This window comes from Perna viridis, chromosome 1, assembly GCF_037379345.1.
Source record: "Perna viridis isolate PV_CMFRI_1.1 ecotype Kerala chromosome 1, ASM3737934v1, whole genome shotgun sequence".
NCBI lineage: Eukaryota > Metazoa > Mollusca > Bivalvia > Mytilida > Mytilidae > Perna > Perna viridis.
In genome coordinates this window covers 57,675,978-57,696,804 of record NC_142445.1, presented here as the reverse complement: position 1 = coordinate 57,696,804, position 20,827 = coordinate 57,675,978, and the positions used below count along the sequence as shown (strand labels likewise).

The following is a 20,827-nucleotide window of genomic DNA, read 5'->3' as shown; positions in this document are numbered from 1 at the left end:
AAAATTTTGGTTGAATAATGTATGATGAGGTCGTCATCTGTGTGGTCAGTGTTGTTGGCATCAGTAAATAAAAGGTTTTCATGCAATAATTTTAAAAAATGATTTTTAGATTTATTTACACGAAACTTTAAGACTGTGCTTCTCAATTATCACTTGAGAAAGGCTGTATTGCTTTTTGGAGTTTTGATTTCAAGTGTTTATGAAAAAGGGCCATTGAAGAGCTTAAGTTGTAAACAGTTTTTATGGAACAACTTGAGTATGATGTAACTGATTGGAATGAAATTTTAAAACAATTTTAAGTGCAAAAGAAAAGTTGTTAGCTGGTTTTTATGATGTGGTTAACACAATGTTTCTTTTGATTTATGTCCTAACAATTGTATATTCTTTCATATATGGCTAGATGACACTTTGTCAAAGGCAGATTCAAGTGAGGACTGTCCACCTTTATGTTTGATAAGTATGGTTGATCATATAGACAATCAGTCGAAGTGCCCTCTCAGCACCCCTCCTTCCTTATCAGAATTTCTATCTCACTGATAGTTTTTATACTTGGTTACTGGACTATTCATCATCAAAGAAGTTTCAATAAAATTTCAATTTTTCATTTCCTTTTAGTTGATAAAAGAAAAGCTTCTTCACTTGAAACTTACACTCTTGAACTGTGCAATTGCATGTGTGTAATAACCGCTTAATTTTAAAAATGACACCATATCAAAGAGGAGGGAATGGTGTAAATATTTGAATAATAAAATAAAATAAAATATAATATTTGACACTTTAAATAGAAAACAAACTTCTTTAAAGATTGTGAAATATGTTCTATAAGTTGCACCTGTTAGAGAAATTTCAGTCATTTTGATTACTGATAAGCTTGGATTCTATGTGTCATAACATAAAAATAATTAAGAATTGGCTATGATAAATATTTCGTCTATTGAAATATTGAAAAATAACATAAATTTTCCATGTGCATATTGTTTATTGCACGGAGTGGGATAAACAAAATATGCACATGGAAAATTTATGTTAATTTTTAATAGACAAAATTTTTATCATAGCCAATTCTTATAAATTAATTTTAAAACGTATTTTTATCTTTAAACACAAGAAAAGTAGCTCTGAATTCTACTGAATACGGGCATGTCAATATTTTTTTTATCCATTGAGATATAACAAAATTATTTTAACCAATCGGATTACTGTATTTATCTCAAATTAATTTATTAATCTATATAAAAAGTAACACTAATTAGAACAGGTTAGATCATGTGACAACTGGACACTGCAACTACATATACTTTTTTCCCTTTAGAAGTTTCTAGTTTGATCAAGTTCTATTTGTTTTTACATTTTGTCTCACCTGCCATGAAAGGCAAGACCTTAATTGTTATTACGGCATTGGTTTCCACATCCATGGTTTTCATGCAGTAACAAAATTTCTAGTTTGTTGAGCAGGATTTAGATAAAATTTACAATATGGTAAACCATAAAAGAAAGGAAAGTATTGATTTTGGGGGGTTATGGCTCCAACTGTTTTTTAAAATGGGGCTAGAAGCAAGCATTTCATAGTTTTAACTGTTTAACTAAGTAAAAGCTGTTGTATCTTTTTGATATTTGATATTTTGATAATGATTCACAAGAGTTGTATAAAAATACTTCTCAAGTTTTGTAAAAAGTATACCTTGACCAAAGTCATCAACTCAAAGGCAAACATTGCTGATGGATTAAAATCTGAAATTAAATACAAAGAATAATAATTACATGGAAGTTGCCAGGTGCTGATATAAGGATCATACAGCAGCTTATTTGTGCCAGGCATATACCCCGTAAAATTTAGAAATTTTAAATTTTTTCCATGAAATTTTGATTTAACACAAACATTATCCCCAATTTTTTCTAACTCACTTGGCTTGGCATTTAATTCTATTCTACCCATAACCTGATATACTGGATCTGCCTCTGTTTATATACAGTGGTAATTTTGCTCTGAACAAAGACAATATACGCTCCCTGCTCCAATTTACTCCAGAAATGTCTTTAAAAAGTATCTTTCAATTGAAGGAAAATTTAGTATGAAAACAAACAGGAGATTTTTTCCACAACTGCTTCCTAAAGCTGTTTAAACAATTAAAATAATGATATATCTCATTGTTTTATAAATAAACTTTCATACATTATAGAATAAAATGTTTGTCTTGTGAACATCTTATCATATAATAAATGACTGCATTGCAATCTTTATATTTTAATTTAAAATAAATAAAATATTTCATGGTTAAATAGCAGACTCCCCTATTTCTTTGTAAAAAATTGTGCAGACATATCTAATTTATAATAAATGACTGCATTGCAATCTTTACCTTTTGGATTATTTCCCTTTGCAGACGAGATATCATGGCGGATGTTTATCCAGGTGAGCGCCAAATTCTTGCGAATTCTTCTATTATCCTTGCTGTTACAGATCTTTGGGTCTACAACTCTATCTGACTGTGTATAACACAATGTTTTCTGTTTGAATTCATCTTCAAGAATGCTATTTTTAGCCCGTATGTTGCAAAATTGAAGCTGTCATTTCGCCTGTCTGATAGGTATCCTATGTTGACAAATATGTTGATGTTTTGCTAATTATTTCAAGTTTTTGATCTTCACGACTGTTGAAGTGAGAATTTTCTTCCTATTTTACTTGTTATTTAATCATTTGAATTGGACATGCAAGACAAATGCAGTACATTCTGTGTTGCATTCTTTTTTTTTTTTTGGATACTGATAGAAACCCTATTATGCAGACTTGTCTGATCAGTGCTCAATCATTATCTGAAATAGAGGTGAGATTTTGATTTCCCTGCTACCACTTAGTTAGGTTAGAGAAAACAATAATTTCATCTATCTATTTGAGATGTAAGTTTCTGAAAGGGTGTTATGTCACCTGTGACATACTGGTCAAGCAGTAGTTCTTGCCTGCAAATAATTCTCGCCAATCTGTTTCGTACGCTCCTGTGAAACAATTGCATGCCCAAAATTTATGAAGAAACGTCTGACAAATTGTTGTTATTTTGCTCACTAAAATGAGCTATCATACAACGATGTTCATAGAGGAATACAATTACGGTGAACAGATTGGCGAGTATTGCTTCTGTCTTGAAAACAGTGGGATCTACACTCTGAGGAGTATACTTGTTTATAATCATTTCCCAAACTGAGGCGTCACTATCAGCTTCTGGTGCTTTGAAAAAAAATATAATTCGATAAGATGGTGACTTCGGATATTTTTTTACAGTTTGTCATTTACAAAATTATTCTGCTATCACATGTACATATACTGAAATGATGTATTGAAAACATGAATCATTTTAGTTGGAAATAAAGGAATTTGCAGATGACTGAACAAAACTATTTTTGTTAACGCAACAATATGGCATGTACAAGAATTGACTGATTGTATCGAGTAAAATTGCATACATGATGTCTTTTGTGGAAAAGGAAGTTAAGATGGCAATATGTATATTTTCTCCTTCAAAAGAACTATTTTTCACAGTAACTGTAATTTACATGTACAAATGTACCTTTTGTTCAAAGGGTGACTCTTCCCCCAAGCCTATGTAAAAATATTAATATTTTAATTGCAAATATTGCATGCTACAGAGACTCAAGTTGCACTTTCACTCTTATCCATTTTTGGACTTGTAAATTGCTTTGATAGCGGTTGTGGAAAGTTTGCATAAACTACACTATTATAGAAATTAAGGAATAGGAAAATGCTGTGGCTAATTTGTATTTGAATAGGCCATCCACAAAATTTAATTAGCCTCATTCAAGCTCATCTAGCATTTGGCTACATGGCTACCTTCTACTGCTAACACCGAAATGAAACATGACAAAAATGAAAACAATATCACATGGAGGTTATTATGCTTTTTTATTTACATGTTGTAACAATAAAAAAAACCAAAATATTTAATATTGAGCAGGTGAGTCCATATGATATACTACTTTTTGTTCCATGATATATTAGATAATAACAGTGCACTGACTTACTATAAAATTGATATATATCGAATTCGATGAGGCTTAGAATCAAAGGAAAGTGTGAGACTCACTGGTTCAAATTGAATTTGTATATATCAAAGTTTTTGTCATGTCCGTACACTGTTATTGTCTTTAAACTGCAACAGAATTTTAGATGGTCAATGTGTTTTGACTACTCAAATAGAACAGTTGCAGTACAACAGATTTTTAAAAGTACATGTGCAACTGGAAATCTTTAATCTTAATAACATTCTAAGCTATTTCACAGAAAATATCATGGTGACTTTACATGTGTGAATTTAATAAGCATCATACTGAGCTTAGACTGAATGAGAATCAGAACTGCTAATTTTCAAAATGTAGCCCTAACCTACATGTTATGGTTACATCAAAGTGAGGCTTATATTGTTAGGTGACAGGTCTCGCTGGTTATGTATTTTGGACATGAAGTGCTAGCACGCTTCATTGAAAATGTGCTGCAGTCAAAGCTTTTACAGGCTTCAATGAAACATCAAAAATGAAACATTCAACTCTTTATTAATTTAACAATTACATGTACATAGGAAACTTAACTGTAAATAAATGCAAATAACAGTTTATGTTGAAGTTTTTGTACAATGAATATTAAGTAGAGTTATATAATGACTTTACCCTTTTACCAACTTTTTTCTGATGTTAAACATCTGTTTTCATTCAACTGTAATCTGTTTTATAATGTATTCCCTCCCATACACTAAGTTCTCTTCTAGACATCAAACATTTGGGTTGGAGTATATTTGGAATGCAAGCCTATCAAGTGTCTTAAAACTGTCTCTTAATCTAAAATCAGAATTCAACATTGCTATGAAATGGTATCATAGTATTGAGACAATATTATGTTTACTTTTATGCATGTCTCTTGAATCAAGTGCTTAGGGTTAAAATACAGAATTTCAGGCTGGAAGCCCAGGCCACATAATCATAGATAATTTCTCTCTTTATATCATTGAAAGAAAATAAGTATCCTATCTCAAAATATAGAGATTATAGACAACTGGACTAGAAAATAGTGCATATGATTCCAACTTATGTCATGACATATATTGTATTGTGTATATGTATTTGTTCATTCTCTGTATAGAATCTACCACTGATGGGAAGACGGAGGAAGAATCTTCTGAACAGAAAAAAGATAATGTAAGTCCTACATATATCCATATGAGTAGTCAATAAGTAAGTTTGTGAGTACTAGTTTGTCAGTCAAGCTTAAGGGGAAATCAAGGGAACCATAGATTTGAATATTCAATTCAAAGGTTAATGAATAGACATGGAAAATAGACACAGACAACATAGAACATGAAATAACTAAAGAAAAAAACTTGTTCAAAGAAACAGAAGTAAATAAGCAACTTAGGCTGCGCTAAAAATTGGGAGCATGGACCAGATGCATAGGTAGGGTAAGCGTCAGATTTGATTAAGGCCACAATAATATGATAATTACATCCTGGTAGCAAAAACATTCAAACCCTTTTGTGCTAACGATGGGTTAGTCTATGAGCATGCATAGAGCATGCTCGATATACATTTCCGTGAGGAAAATTCTTTTGTTCTACCCAAGCCCTGCCTCGCGAAAGTGTATATTGAGCATGCTCATCAACTTACCACAAAAGGGTCTATTACAAATGAATATGTAAGCTTTTCAGACGGTTCAATAAAAATAATTGTATTTTAAGGATCACCTAGTTTTCTTTCTTTCTACTTGAATTTTTTCTCTGATCATCTGTTCATTGTCAGGACATCTTAAAAGAGAACTTCAAGTTTGATATACATTTACAAAATTACTTTTTACAAGTAAAGTTTTTTGCTATTCAGATATTTTCAAATGCTTTATTCAAATGTTTCAGGAGCCAGACACAACAAGTTCAGGGTTTCAAGGTATGTACCATTCTTAACAACTTTTAATTATTTTTAAAATTTTGTTGTTGTTATTATACCCTATGCAATGCCTGGTTAACTATGGTCGAGTTTTTTTCTACCCATTTATGGTAATTCTTTAGTGCATGTTCTTAAATTCCTAAGTTAACTGAAACTTAACATTACAGGAGTTTATAATCTTGAGTTGTGCATGTTGTAACATAGATCTGTTTTGTTTAAGGATTCAAATTGGGAGATACATTAACAGGATGCCCCAAATCTTTTCAAACTGGTTCATAAATTTTAATGAAGTTTCTCATAAAAGAGGCTCAATACACTGTACATACATTATGTACATGTAGTAATATGGTTTTTTTTTTTAATAGATTTCATTTGCCCATATACATGTGTATATATATATATAATTTTGAAAATGTTCTGTTTATGTTTCAGCCACACCCACTCCTAATCCTTTTGGTTCAAGACCAGGAATAAAAACAGATATCGTTTCCTCATCCACTTCTCATGCTGCTTCAGGTTCGTAAAGTTACAATATATGATATGTAATTTCCTCATGCTTATCTAATCATTTTTGGGAGATATTCCCCCAAAAAATCCTACATTTATTTACATGTCAAACTTCCATAACCTTTCTAAATAAATAGATGTTTTGTTCCATACAAATGTAGTTTAAGAGAATGCTCCCAAAATAAAAGTGTGACTTTGCGTTCATATGAAAAATTAAGATGTTCGGTACAAAAAGGATATAATACAACCACATTGTACCTGTTCATACTTAAACAAACTAAAAAATTAAGTTATACATGTACATGAATGATTATACAAGGTGTCTTGTAGTTCAGAATGACTTGTTAAATGAACAACTAGAGGTCTAAGCTATTGGTAAAAGTTTTCTGTATTAATTGAGATCTCTCTTCCTTGTTTCAGTTCATCTAACACCTAGTAGGTTATCATTTAGTGCAGGACTAAAGGGTGGAGGTCCTGCTAGTTCTTCAGGTAATGCTTGATATTTAAACTTTTAAATTGGTCTTGTTGGGCTATTTTGACTTCAGTATGATATTTTCAGTTAATTTATTGCCTTGGGCATACAACTTAAATCATTTTTTTTTAATTTAGATGTATACACAAGTGAAAATATGTTTAATTTAGGAATCGTAATTTGATTTGTTGCCTGTCAATAATAATTCCCCCAACAGTGTTTTTATTATTTGTACACTACTTACCTATTTAATGGGAATTAGCTTTTCATATAGTTATATGACTGTCAACCCATCTGTTTTTATTTTTTTTCTTATACAAATGCAATGGTATTCTTCTGTCCATGCAAATCATAGGATAATTTTCTTCAAGCAAGGAAGCTTCTTTTTTTTTTGCATTGTGCAGGTATTCCAATTAGTATACGTGTATATGTATTTTTTTATTCCCCCATCACAGATACATGTATATGCAAAAATAAAAAAAAATAGATTTCAATATATGCACTTTAATATAAGAAAAAGGAAAATACAATATAAATCACATATAAAATTCAGCAGTTAAGAATGAATTTGAGAAATTGTCGTTAATCTGTACATTTTTGAATATTTTTTTCTGTATGAAGAACTGCATATATTATAACAATGTGGGAACATTATTAGTGCACTGTACATCTCGTGCATTGTATGTTGGCCAGAAATGAAGTTATTGTGCATATCTACATTTAATTTTTTTTATTACTCTTTTCAGATGACAGATTTCAAAAGTCTTCAATCTTAGCACCATCTCGCCTTGGTAAGTAAAATGTGATAAAAATAAAATGAGTATTGTAGACTACAGCCAAAAATTCACAGATCACATTTATGATAAGGAATGTTCTTTCATTTAGTTGTTGCATATTTTAAGCAAAGTATGGATTTTAGACACAAAGTGGACATTGCAAATACATGCATTACTCTCTTTTTTTCTGTACAATTTACCATGATTAGGTATCTACTGTGTGATTTAAGACAACATTTTTAATGTCTTTTGCAGGAATGTTAAACAAAACAGATAGTACAGCCAGTCCCACAAAATGTCTGTTGCGACCATCAGCATTGTCTGCTCAAGTTCAAACACTCAAACAGAAAGGTATAGCTTCCTACTAAGAAAACATGAGGATGTAAAATTGTGCATTACCTGTAAATCCAATCACAAGAGTTCAAATTGAAATTGGATAGGGGTTTTGCGTCGACCACCTGTCCCATTTCTTGCTAGAATGGTTTTGTTTTTATACACAGCCTCTTAAAGTCTTTTTGACTGATATATTAATGTATACCACTGTATGCTCTTACAATTACTCTAAAACGTACTGGACGTCAATTGCCTAGAAACCCAGCAAAATATTTTTTTGCCTCTAACTGTGTTTTAAATCTACTTCCCAAGTAAAATTTAAAAGAACTTAACTATTTTTCTTTACAATTGTTCAAACCCAGTGACTTCCTGATTTAGCATCCCATGTTTGCATTGTTAAATCAGCCATTATTCTGTTTCCTAGGTGATCAATGGTTATTTGTGATTTGATGCTGTTTTCAGTAGCCTTGAAATTTAGTACTAGATCTTTAACAACAATATTACTTGGTAAGATGCATTTGCAGTTATGTTTTTGCTGTTTCACAAGCAAAAGGTCTTAGTATTTGTCACAGATATTAGTTTTTTAATATTAGATAGATTCTTTCAGAAGACTATTTGTTTTTAAGATTCACAGCAAGAACAAAAAGAAAATCAAGAATCAGTCAACCATGAAAAGCCACCAGGGGCTACAGATTTTATAACAAAAGAAAATTACTTTGCCACAGCTCTTTCTAGGTATGTGAGAGATATGTTTAATAAAAAAAAATTATGTTGCAGGTTGAACAACAATGAAATAATCATTTTGAACTGACAAAAAATGAGATATGGTACTCATGTATTTAGTAGGTTCCTCAGAAAACCCTTATAAGCAGTGCTGTACATTCTGAATGATTTTAAAAAATATTACAAAGTGTTTCAAAATGTTTATTATATGAATGATTAATTTAGAATAATATGAAATACAACTTAATCAGTGCCTTAAGGAAAAGGGCAGTCTTACTTATACATGTACAAAGAATACTTAACAGTAATTTATACCTGAATATAGCTGAAATATTGCTGCTCAGGCATTAAACCCCAACAATCAATCAATTGTACCCTGCGACGCGTCGCACGGGGACATGGAAATGCTTGGCATCCGTCTGTCTGCGCTTTCTGCACTTTTTTGTAATGCTTTTACCAAATAAGTTTGTTTTTTGGTATGTGGCCTTATTATGAAGATTTACAGATTAATTTTGACTTTGGTTAAGGTTGAATAATTTTTACGGAAGTTATGGCCCTTGGACTTCGAAAATTTCAGTGAATTTACAGTTTTACGCACTTTTTTTTAAATGCTTTTAAGAATTGCTTTTATCTTTTGTATGAAGTCTTACTATGAGAAGTTAGAGATTAAGTTTGACTTTGGTTACTTTTGATTGATTTTTATGGAAGTTATGGTCCCTGGACTTGGAAAATTTCAGTGATTTTAAACTTTTCTGCACTTTTTTTTTTTGACATTGGAATGCTGTTCTTTTATTTTCTAAGTTTCATCTAAGATTAAGGAGATCCATCTGAAGCTTACACATAAACAGGTTGAGTGTTTTTCTCAAGTACATTGATTTAATTTGAATGTTTCAGTGCACCAGACTCCACAACTGATGATGGAGGAGGGAAAAATGATTTCATTTTTGGTACTAACTTAAATGAAAGAGTCACGGTAAGTAACAGTCACTCATCTGTTTATGGCTTTCTAAAACTGATCACACAATGTGTATTGTCAGTTCATTAAATATAAGGCCACATCAAATCAATATTTAGTAGATTTTGCCAGATGAACCACGTTGTTCAGACAAAAATTCTTACTTCTACTTCAAGTAAGTTTCTCTAAATATTATATTGATATTTTTATTACCTTAAAAGTGAATTTTTTTTCTATTCAAATCCAGCTTTTTACCATAACATTTTATTTTTTACTGGCATCACCAACAGTGAAAGCAGGTGTAATAGTCGCTCAGCTCCTTCCATCTCTCCATCATGTTTACTTACTTTGTGTAATCTAGTAAACCAGTATTATTCTAATATTCCACAGTAATTATATACTTATTGAAGATGTGCACCTCCTGTTATGGAGAAGCTTGATATATTTTTTAAAAACCCGTCAAAATTTTGATGGGACATATTATGGCATACAAATGTCTGACTGTCTGCAATAAACATTATTCACTGTAACTTGAGATCCACTTATTTAAATTTCTTGTAACTTAAAACAGTTGTTTCTTATGGTGGTCTAATGGTCTCTATATTTTATGGTGAAAATCAGATAAAACTATTCCAGTTGCAGGACTTTGTAACTAAAATAGGTGGGGGAAGGGGTGTTTTTTCACGTCACACCGTATCTCAAAAACAATTTATGGTTATTGCTGAGAACTTTACACACTTGTTTGTTCCATTAATCTAACGATCTGTATACTTTTTGGTGATGGTTCAATATTTTATATTCAAGTTATTGAGTTTTTGAAGGAGGCAGAATGTTTTTTACTCATTTTTCACCATGATTTGAGAACTTATCCAAATTTCTTAAAACATTACATGGTTGTTTCTTATGATGGTCAAACAGTCTGTATACATTTGGTAGAAATCATGTGAAAACTTTTTAAGTTACAGGAGTATGTAACTAAGTGGGGAACGATTTATGAATTTTTCATGTGCAGAGTTTTCAAATTCCCTCAAACCGATCATACTGTAGGACATATTGGATGCTAGGTCCAGTAGAAATTTCTACTCTGTCAGCCGGATGTCAGTTTGTTGTTTTTCCACAGGAATTCGGTCCCATAATAACCAATCAATTATGCGTACCAAAGTTACACCTGTATAGTATTTGTTTACCTACACAGTGATTTTTACTGTTATCCCGGATTTGAATGTAGACTGAAAACCAGAAGTTCGTATTGTGTGTCGATGATATGCTTCTTTATCCAAAAAGCATTTTGTCTCATAAAATTTTGATAGTTAATTTTTTGGATTAAACAACAAATGTGGCGGTCATTGAGTATTGTGAGGGACCAGTAGTTTATTTCACCTTCTTTGTGTAATCTTCAACTCAAAAAGTATTAAACCAGTATTGTTTAAATTTTGCACAGTGTTTATATTCACATTAAAAATGTGTACCTTGTATTATAGAGAAATTTAATTAAAAATTTGACTTACATATTTAAGTCTGTTTAACTTAGCCTTTTGTTCAGCACTATATGCTATCCATAAGTACATTACTTAGAAAATTAGTAACCCACACTAAGGTACATATATGCTGACAAATATATGACTGTGATGCAGGTCCAGACATGTATTGGTCTTGTTTACTGTATATTGACTTTATTTTTTGCCAGTTTCTGTTCCATATTGTTCTTCATAAAATCAGGTTTGACTTGATGCTTTTCAAATCCACATCTTTCAGCCATCTGCAGCTGCACTGCAAGTTGCTATTCTGTTTAGCTTTGAACACCTTTGCAATTACACTTTAATTTTCTTTGTATTTCAGGGTGTAAAACCATCACCAGAGAAGGGTGATTCTGAGGGTTCTGGTCAGTTTGTATTTGGTCAGAATTTAGCAGACAGAGTTGTCCAATCCACCACTAGTCCTGATACTAAAGATAATAATAAAGACACATCAGATGATGAGGCAGATGCTGGAAAGTGTGTAGGTCAGTATCAATACATGGAGGACGAAGTAGTTAATTATCTTTTTATCATATCAAATACTTGAAGTTGAGGGAATATCAAATTATGAGGTATGTTGCCATAATTTTTTTTGGAGAGGTTTTTATTTGTTCACAAAATAATTAAGATAGTGTTGTCACTTCCGCTATTGACAACTGGTCTTCATGGATCACTGCACAAGATATGTATTAATGGACTTGTTTTATGAAAAAAGACCTATCCTTTTTTCAACAGAGAAAGCCAAATCATTAGAAGAATCAGCCAGGGAATTTCAAGCCAAATATGAGAGAAAAACAGAATTAAAAGAAGTGGAGATTAAAACAGGAGAAGAGGGAGAATCTAATGTATTACAGGTATGGGTGTTTACTATTAACTTAGCAAGGGAGAATCCAATGTATTATTGGTATGGGGGTTCACTATTAACTTATCAAGGGATAATCCAATATACTACGGGTATGGGTGTTTACTATTAACTTATCAAGGGAGAATCCAATTTATTATGGGTATGGATGATTCCTATTAACTTATAAAAGGTTGAATATGGTGTACTTCAGGTATAGGGAGTTACTACTATGAGTCTGATGTAATCTGTAAGAGGTCAGAGGTATGAGCTAGAGAGGTCTTATCTAATGAAATGTCCCAGGTCATTGCTAAGATTTCATTAAAAACTGCTGTATTTCCTGAATTGATCACTTCCACAGATGACTGACTGAAATCAGTCCCTATAGAGTACCTCTATGGGAACTCTGCTCTTAATTAACTATTCAAGGGAGTATCTAAGGGTTTTGACATGCATGTTTCTGATCAGTGAGGTTGGACATGGATGTTTCAGATCGGTGGGGTTTTGACATGCATGTTTCTGATCGGTGGGGTTTTGACATACATGTTTCTGATCGGTGGGGTTTGACATGCATGTTTCTGATTGGTGCGGTTTTGACATGCATGTTTCTGATCAGTTGGGTTTGACATGGATGTTTCAGATCGGTGGGATTTTCACATGCATGTTTCTGATCGGTGGGGTTTTCACTTGCATGTTTCTGATCAGTGGGGTTTGACATGCATGTTTCTGATCTGTAGGGTTTTGACATGCATGTTTCTGATCTGTGGGGTTTTGACATGCATGTTTATGATCGGTGGGGTTTGACATGCATGTTTCTGATCGGTGGGGTTTTGACATGCATGTTTCTGATCGGTGGGGTTTTCACATGCATATTTCTGATTTTCCAGTTTTGCCTGATTCTTACAACACTTACTCTTGAATATTAAAAATCAATAGACAGAAAATCTATAATACAGCATTTGCAGCATTATTTGAAATTCTTAATAAAATAAAGAAGAGAGAATGTTCCTGTATACAAACAGTGTTCTTCAGCAGTGCCGATCATTCCCACAGTAAATGGATTAACTTCCTGATTTCAAAACAATTGCAACTCTTACTGTACAAAATCTTTTATACTTGTAGGCAACTGGTAAATTATTTGTATTCGACAGTGCAAATCAAAATTGGATAGAAAGAGGTAGAGGACTTTTACGGTTGAATGATTTGAGAACTTCATCAGATAATGGAACTGAATTTCATTCTCGATTAGGTAAATAAACTGAAATTCATTATATGTAGGTCTTGCATTGGTCAAGACTTGCCAGAGAAAATTGTAGAATGTAAAGGTCATTTATATTCTTCACTGTTGCTATAATACTAACTCAAATATTTGTATTATGTCTCTCTTTTGTTAATTAAAGGTGTAAATCTTGACAATGAGGTTGAAATTCATCTTTACCACCTTTTTATGATCTGACACCAAGGATCCGGAAACAGTAAAAAATGCCGGTCATTGACCGACAAATTTTGCAAATGTCCGACAACCATTTTCAAATATTGGACATAAAAAAATGTATCAACCCTTATAAATTAGTCAGCGTGGTTTTATTACTTTATAAATAGCCTGTCTGTCTGTCTCCTAATTGTTTATTGGAAATTATTTGACATGTGTACGTTAATATTCATATTAGCCGATGTGCAGCCACCTGTGATTGCGGTTTTACCTGTAACTGATTAGTTGATTGCATAATTAACGCTACACGTGCAGCACCATTGCGTATATGAATTAACTGAAGTGACTCGGAGAATTTTCATACATTACTTGATTCAAATAAGAAAAAGATTGACAGATCCATTTTCCCGCCGATTTTTCACTTGTAACGAAAGCACATGGTGCTGAAACTATGATTAATTCATCGATTGAATCTTTTTAATACAGAAGTCAACAAACCATTCAAATCAATATACAAAATATATTTGTGATTTTCATTTTTAAAATAATCATCATTTTTTTCATCACTTGGAACTTTTCGGCTGTTTGCTAATGTGATGAAAAAGTCTGAGAGACATGATGTTTTGTTTACATGTCAGAACGTCCATGTGTGGTCGAAACCGAACTCATTCATTTTGTAAAAGACAGGGTACGTGATGGAATAACACAAATTCCAATATTTATCTTCAAATAACTGCAAAAAGGGTTTTAATTTTTAAAGTTTTTTTCTCGATCAAGGCAGGTGAAAGACTGACACAAATGTCTGCTGAAATTTGATAAAATGTCCGACATGGGCTGTCAAAATTTCCGGACCCTTGTCTAACACTAAATAAATAATAGATGCAATAATAACATTTTTGTTTTTGTTTTTATTAGACCACTAAAACAAATAGGAATGCTACCATGTACTCAAAATGAGGAGAACTTTTTTTCATGTATAGCTTTATTATTAAAATAGTAATATGTCACATTTTTCCTCTGTGTATTTAAACTCAATATGTCACATGTAAAACTACTTGGGTTTTCACACTCAAGCTCTCCTGTCTAGAATGCTAGAACATCTGACTGTTGTGCAGACCAAGTTTCACATCCATATTTTTCTTTTGTAGTAATGAGAACACAAGGAAGTTTGCGTGTGATATTAAATACAAAAATCTGGGCTGGTATGACGATAGAAAGGGCCAGTCAGAAAAGTCTCAGAATAACAGCAACAGATGGTGATGAGGGTATCAAAGTCTTTCTCATAAATGTAAGTTATTTCTTTATAATTCTGTATAATGTAATGAAAACCATTAATACATTTTTATTGATGATTTTATGTTTGAAAGTAATGGCCCACGGCACATTAGCTAATAAGTGTTATTTGTGCTAAGTTTTCTGTTTCTCACACAAAGAAAACAAAATTGCTGAAAAAACAATATTTCTACTATTATATGAATACATTTTGTAAGTCTTCAAAAATTTCAGACAAGTCTCAAAGATAGTGACAATATAATACGAGCTGTAGATTGGAGAATACAACAGCAGCGTATGAGAGAAGAAGATACTAAATCTAAACCTACACCTAAACGTAAAGTTGATATTGATTCCTCACCTGATGAATCCACACTGAAAAAATCTAGGTAAGACTAAATAATGATATGCTGACTACTTCAAATAGAAAGAAGTTGTCTGTATTTCTGTCTTCATGTAGTTCATCCATTTAAGTTTATCATCTATGATATGGTTTGAAATATAATTTATAAATCTTGAAAACTTACGATAAAAAATCAAATTACCTTTCAAACACTTAAAAAGATCAAGACACAGCAAGGCATATAAGTGGAATTTTTACATGTCCAGAAATTTTTTTTTTTATACCAGCCTCGGATTTCACACTACTTGTTTATTGTGAAAACTGTTTTAAGAACAGGTTGTACCTAATGCATTAACTTGTGCTGGATTCATTACTCTTTCCTTTGATGTTGAAGCACTTTATACTAGATTAAAGTAGCAATGTGTTATTTACCTGGTCAAAGTGTAAGACAGTCATGTCATATTTTTGCATGTACATAAACCAAGGTAAATTCATTCATAAAGAATACTAATATAAGAGATCTGTAATCATTCAGACAATATTAGTATAAGAATTCTGTAATTTTTGGTACAATAGGTTATCTGATGAAGGACCAAGTGTTAGAAGGGAAGAATCTGATGGCAGTGTATTAGATCCAGAAACAGAAGGTGATAATGTTTACAGTAGTATAACTCTAAGGAATGTGGTTATGTAGGAGTATAAAGTATTTTACCTGTGTTCTTTTCAGACAAAAAAGAGTGGATTGAAGGATTTTCTTTATAATTCCACATTCACCCTAACATTTGAACCACATTTAATGAACATATTTGTGTGATTATTTAAACAACTGCAAAAAAAATTATTATGGTCATATAATTGTACCAAGTTGTCATGGTAGTCATCTGTAGACATTTTGTGTCCAGACAATAACTTATAATTTCGTATAAGTTCTTGGTCTTTATGAAAATGTATGACAAGGTGCCAGACCTAAAAAAGTTGGCCGGGATTTATTTTTTTATTTTTTACCTAGAACAGTTTAGGAATGAAGAAACAATAAGGGGCTAAAATGCATTTTTGTAATGTCTGGACAATATAATAACTATCACATATCTATTGTACCACAATGTGCCATGTATATACCACAAAAGTAGAGCAGGGATTGATTTTTGGGGGTTGTAATATGAATCATTTAGGAATAAGTATCTGAATAGGCACTAGATTTTCAATATGTCTACATAATAAATGGACTAAGCTTACTGTACGTGAATGGATCTCTTTGAAATTATACCCCAAAGTGCCATACACTCAAAGGATGGCGGGAATTTGTGTTTTGGTTTGGAGTTGTGACTGGAACCATTTATGAATAAGGGTCCAAAAAGTGACCACTATGATTTTGGTCAAATTCTTATCCTTCTTATCCTGTACCTGTCTTTAATCACAACCTTAATTCAGAGCAGTATCACACATGATTGGTTTGCCTATACTGGCCCAAACTTTTCAGGATTTTACTAGTTCTAGTGTCACTACCTGCTGACTTTGGAAAAATACAGTGTTTATATTGTAGTCAATCCAAATAAAACTGCTGATGGCTATTCTTTTTTGTCTTGTAAACATGATTAGTCAATGAATCATATATTTTTTTATGGCAAAATAATGTTATGCTTCAAAGTAAAAAAAAAAAAAAATTCAGTGTCAAGGTCCAAACTGCCAACCTTTGATTTTTAACTGTATTTCATAAAATTCATGCAAATGAAAAAAATAGGGCATCAAGGGATAACCAGCCATGTTATGATGAAAAATTGGGCAATCAAATTTTCAAAATGGCCTTCCTTCAAAACTACAATCTGATTTTGCTGAAAATTGTATTTTATGGTACGAAATGACTGTGCATAGTTTAAAAAAAGTTTCATTGATCCATTCTAGACAGACAGACACGTAACTTTTTGGAGGGTATCACATAATACCACACCACTTTAGTGTGGGGGTATAAAAATGTTAAACAAACATGCTGCTACCTAACACATGGTCAGCTTATGCTAGTTACCAGTCTAGAAATACTGCAAGTTTGTCAATTAAGTATGTTTCTACTTATTTTCAGCCTCATCAGAAAGTTGTACATCTTCATCATTGACAATAAGATCAGAATCAGACTGAACAAATCAGGACAAAGTTGGAATGAAATGACCAAGAGGAGATTATACCATATTGGCATTAGTATAGGGGAGGTGGTAAAATTGAATGTGATACCTCATTTTGTCAGAGATTTGACTGTATACTCTCTGTTTAAGGAGAATTTATAGTACAATGCAATGTGTAACATAGATTATGAACATTTGTACATTGGAAAAATATCAAACCATGCCATGGCTTTTAATGTGGTTTATAACATAGATATGAGTAAATGTATTGATGTCAGTATTCCAATGCCAATCAAGATTACCAAATTATTTTAATAAAAACACATTCTTTGATAAAAATCATGTTCAACAATTCAATGTTGAATCAAAATATATTTCCAGCAGTATCATTGTTTTCTCAGTTATGGGTATAGGGATGTCTTTCTGATTTGGACAGAATTATCTAGTGCTTTTATTGTTAACTGTAATTAATATGATTTGTTGCTTATTGCTTTCCTTTGAGATGGCCTATTGGCAAATCTTTCTATGCAGTCTTTATCTTTTCCTGTGAGCTTACTATTGTTTTAAAATGTTGATGTAATTTATGTACAATTTAATTGATTGGATAGTCCATAGAAATATTCCATATTTGTATATTTGAAAAAAAGTAACTGTAGATTACTTTATTTTCCGCACTATAAGTCAATATTTTCATTAGATTTGTTTATTTCACTTTTGATTGCCTTAATTTCAAATTTTTGGTAAACTGCAATTATTGAATCAACGAAAGGTGTCACTCAAACAGTCAAACCGTTGATTGAATTATGGATCATTGCCGCTATCCTTTATGAATGAATATGACGATGTTGATAAACACTTTGAAGCTATGGAACTGTTCAAATATATAAACAAACTCTAGAAGATATGTTTAACAAAACTCTTTTTAAACTAGAAAGACATTATTTAGTATTTTGGAGTTATAGTTCCTTTAATATGCAAATTTATACCCATTTATGGTATGTCATAACACATTGGCACATGGCTCAAATTATAATTAGTTATTTAGTATAATTAGTAATTTTTTTTTTTCTTTTTTCGTTGATTTTGGCCAAAATTAGGCAATTCAACTTATACTCCACATCGACTTACGGAAAATACAGTAAACTTATGGTTACAAGTTTCACTCTTTCTTCTTTATGCTGCAGATGTCTCTAAATGACTTTCTGTAAAGTGTAAGTTTTAAAAAATGACGTGAAGTTCAGTGCTTTATTTTCTTAAAGAAAGTGCTTCATAGAAGAATGTTTCATTTACATGGTACAAAATTAATTATATAATGTAAAATAATTAATGTGTTCCTTTCCACAAGTAAATTAGTAAACATCTATATCTAAAATATATGTTTCAAACAATGTATGATTCTGATTTGAAGAAGATTGTAAATTAATTAAAAATTATCATTATAGATGAAAGGGAGATAACTTGTATACAAAGAATTTCATCATGACAGGAACATAATTATATTTGTTCTGCATTTTGTATATTTTCTGTCCAGTGGCAGATTTAGTACCAGTCACAGGAAATTCCTCTCACTTGTGTCTTAATATTCACAATAGTTGATAAAATATTTTTTAAAACTTTTAAAGGAAATATGGTCACAGATAATGTATTAACTAGTTATGCTGGAAATTCCTAAGTGTAGCTGATTCATAAGCATTGGGTACTACAACTGCATATTGTTGTTATCTATGTCCAGTTTTAAGGGATGAAAACTTCTTATTTTCACCTTACCATAGAAATATTTGCTATTATGATTTCTGGATCCTGTTATTTATTGAGTGAAACCACTTAATATGAGGAAACTTTCTGTGTTGTAATTAACTCTTCAAGAGAAGTATAACATACATACATTGTTGTTTTCTAATCTTCATTCTCAAGAAATGAATGTTTCATAAGCAGCCCAAAAACTAACTTAATACTGCCTTATAACTTTTGTTTGAACACCATGAAAATTCCTTATTATCAGATGAATTGAGTAAAGGATATTTGAATCAGTTTTGTATAGTTATCACAAAACATAATTCATCCTTTTAATTCAGTTATTTCCCTCACATTATGTGGTAACATTCGTCAGTTATATATAGTTCAATATGTTTGTAAACATGATAATTTTCAATCATGCCTTGTAGCCATGCCATGATCAGATGTTAACATAAGGTCTCCTATGTGAGGCTGGTTTCATTTGTTAATAAACATGTAATCAATCATCTGTTTTTATTTATTATATCACACATGTACCTCACATCACACAGTAGTTATTTTTCTTGCTACACATATGTATTTAAAATTGTTGTTTGCAACTATAGGATTCAACTTAATGAACATTGAATCTAAGGTGCACTTTGGGAAATATATAACAAAATAGTCTCCCACTGTACACCATATTTCAGGATTATTCCAATTTACAGAAACTAACAGTGTTAACCCACCCATATTCTGTCGTAGACTCCTGCAAAATAAATGTTTTCTCCTGTGTAGGAGACAGAAATCTGCCACATTTGATATTTACTCTGGCAAAACCTCCTGTGATTGTATTTTTCATTTTTTTGTTGTTTTGTACACAGTATTGGTTTTGTATGCGATCGTTTTAACACTTAGAACAGCTAATTTATGTCCTCTATGCAATTAAAGATAACGAATAGATAGTTACTTCAAGATTAACATTGGCAATTTAATTTTTTTTTTTAAACCAAAAAGTTCAATCTATAAAAGGAAAATAAATAATGGCTTTTAGGATCTGTTATTTCCAATACTCTCACAAAAAGATAAGAAAAATTCTTGCAGAAATTTGCCAAAATGGACAAAATTGCACACATCATCATTTGGCTCAAATTTTGTTCATTCACTGCCATTTGAGGAGTGACTTAGCACACTACCAACCATATGCATGTAATTCAATTTTAGTATTGTACACGGAGGAGTAAATAGTGTAATCAAAGTGCTGTTAGCACTGAGGGTTATTGATTCTTGAGGAATTGTAGCAGGAACAAAATTAAAAGATTACATAATGTAAAATAAAACTATACTCATATATTTGTATTTCCCATATTATTTAAAACTGTTTCCTAATATGTATAATGAATGTCAATCAATTACAGAACTTTATTCTCTAAATGCTAATTTATCACTGAATATCCAAAAAGGAGTCCCTCAAATCTTTAGTTCATTTGAAGACTAGACCTTAATTTTATTTGCAGAAATAATAAAATATTATTGAGATGAATAATTGCAAAAAAAAATATTTACCGGTTATAGAAGATGTGTTGAATGATAAAAAAGGAATCACATTTTTTGTGTAGTGTTCAGAAACAGTAAGGAAGTTCCAGGCATGAACTGGCGCCATAAGGTATTTTAATAAATCAAAAACCCAAAAAGGCATGCAGAAATTGCTGGTCACAAATTGGCTGTTTCAGCTACTAAAGGCCACGCATTGTCTTGCACTTAAATTTCTTTTATGTCAAAGCGTAATTTCAATAGAATCCCAAAATTATAATTGGGACTCTCTTTTGTAATTTTGTTGCAGTGCATGACTTCAGGACCTAATTTATCAGTAGAGGGAGAAA

The 20,827-nt window shown here is 31.6% G+C and overlaps 2 protein-coding genes across 2 annotated transcripts in view; both read left to right on the top strand.

The window, feature by feature from the left end:
* The window catches only part of LOC148629532 (mutS protein homolog 5-like), a 215,906-nt gene that overhangs the window by 72,184 nt on the left and 122,895 nt on the right, over positions 1 to 20,827 (top strand). The window lies entirely within an intron of this gene.
* Positions 2,353 to 19,471, top strand: LOC148629538 (uncharacterized). The gene is made up of 16 exons (XM_088553152.1): positions 2,353 to 2,413; positions 5,147 to 5,202; positions 5,910 to 5,940; positions 6,373 to 6,456; positions 6,868 to 6,936; positions 7,666 to 7,710; positions 7,951 to 8,046; positions 8,655 to 8,763; positions 9,646 to 9,724; positions 11,546 to 11,708; positions 11,959 to 12,077; positions 13,187 to 13,313; positions 14,645 to 14,784; positions 15,003 to 15,157; positions 15,688 to 15,758; positions 17,189 to 19,471. The coding sequence occupies exons 1-16, from the start codon at positions 2,395 to 2,397 to the stop codon at positions 17,242 to 17,244; spliced, it is 1,419 nt and encodes a 472-aa protein (XP_088409278.1). The 5' UTR covers positions 2,353 to 2,394; the 3' UTR covers positions 17,245 to 19,471.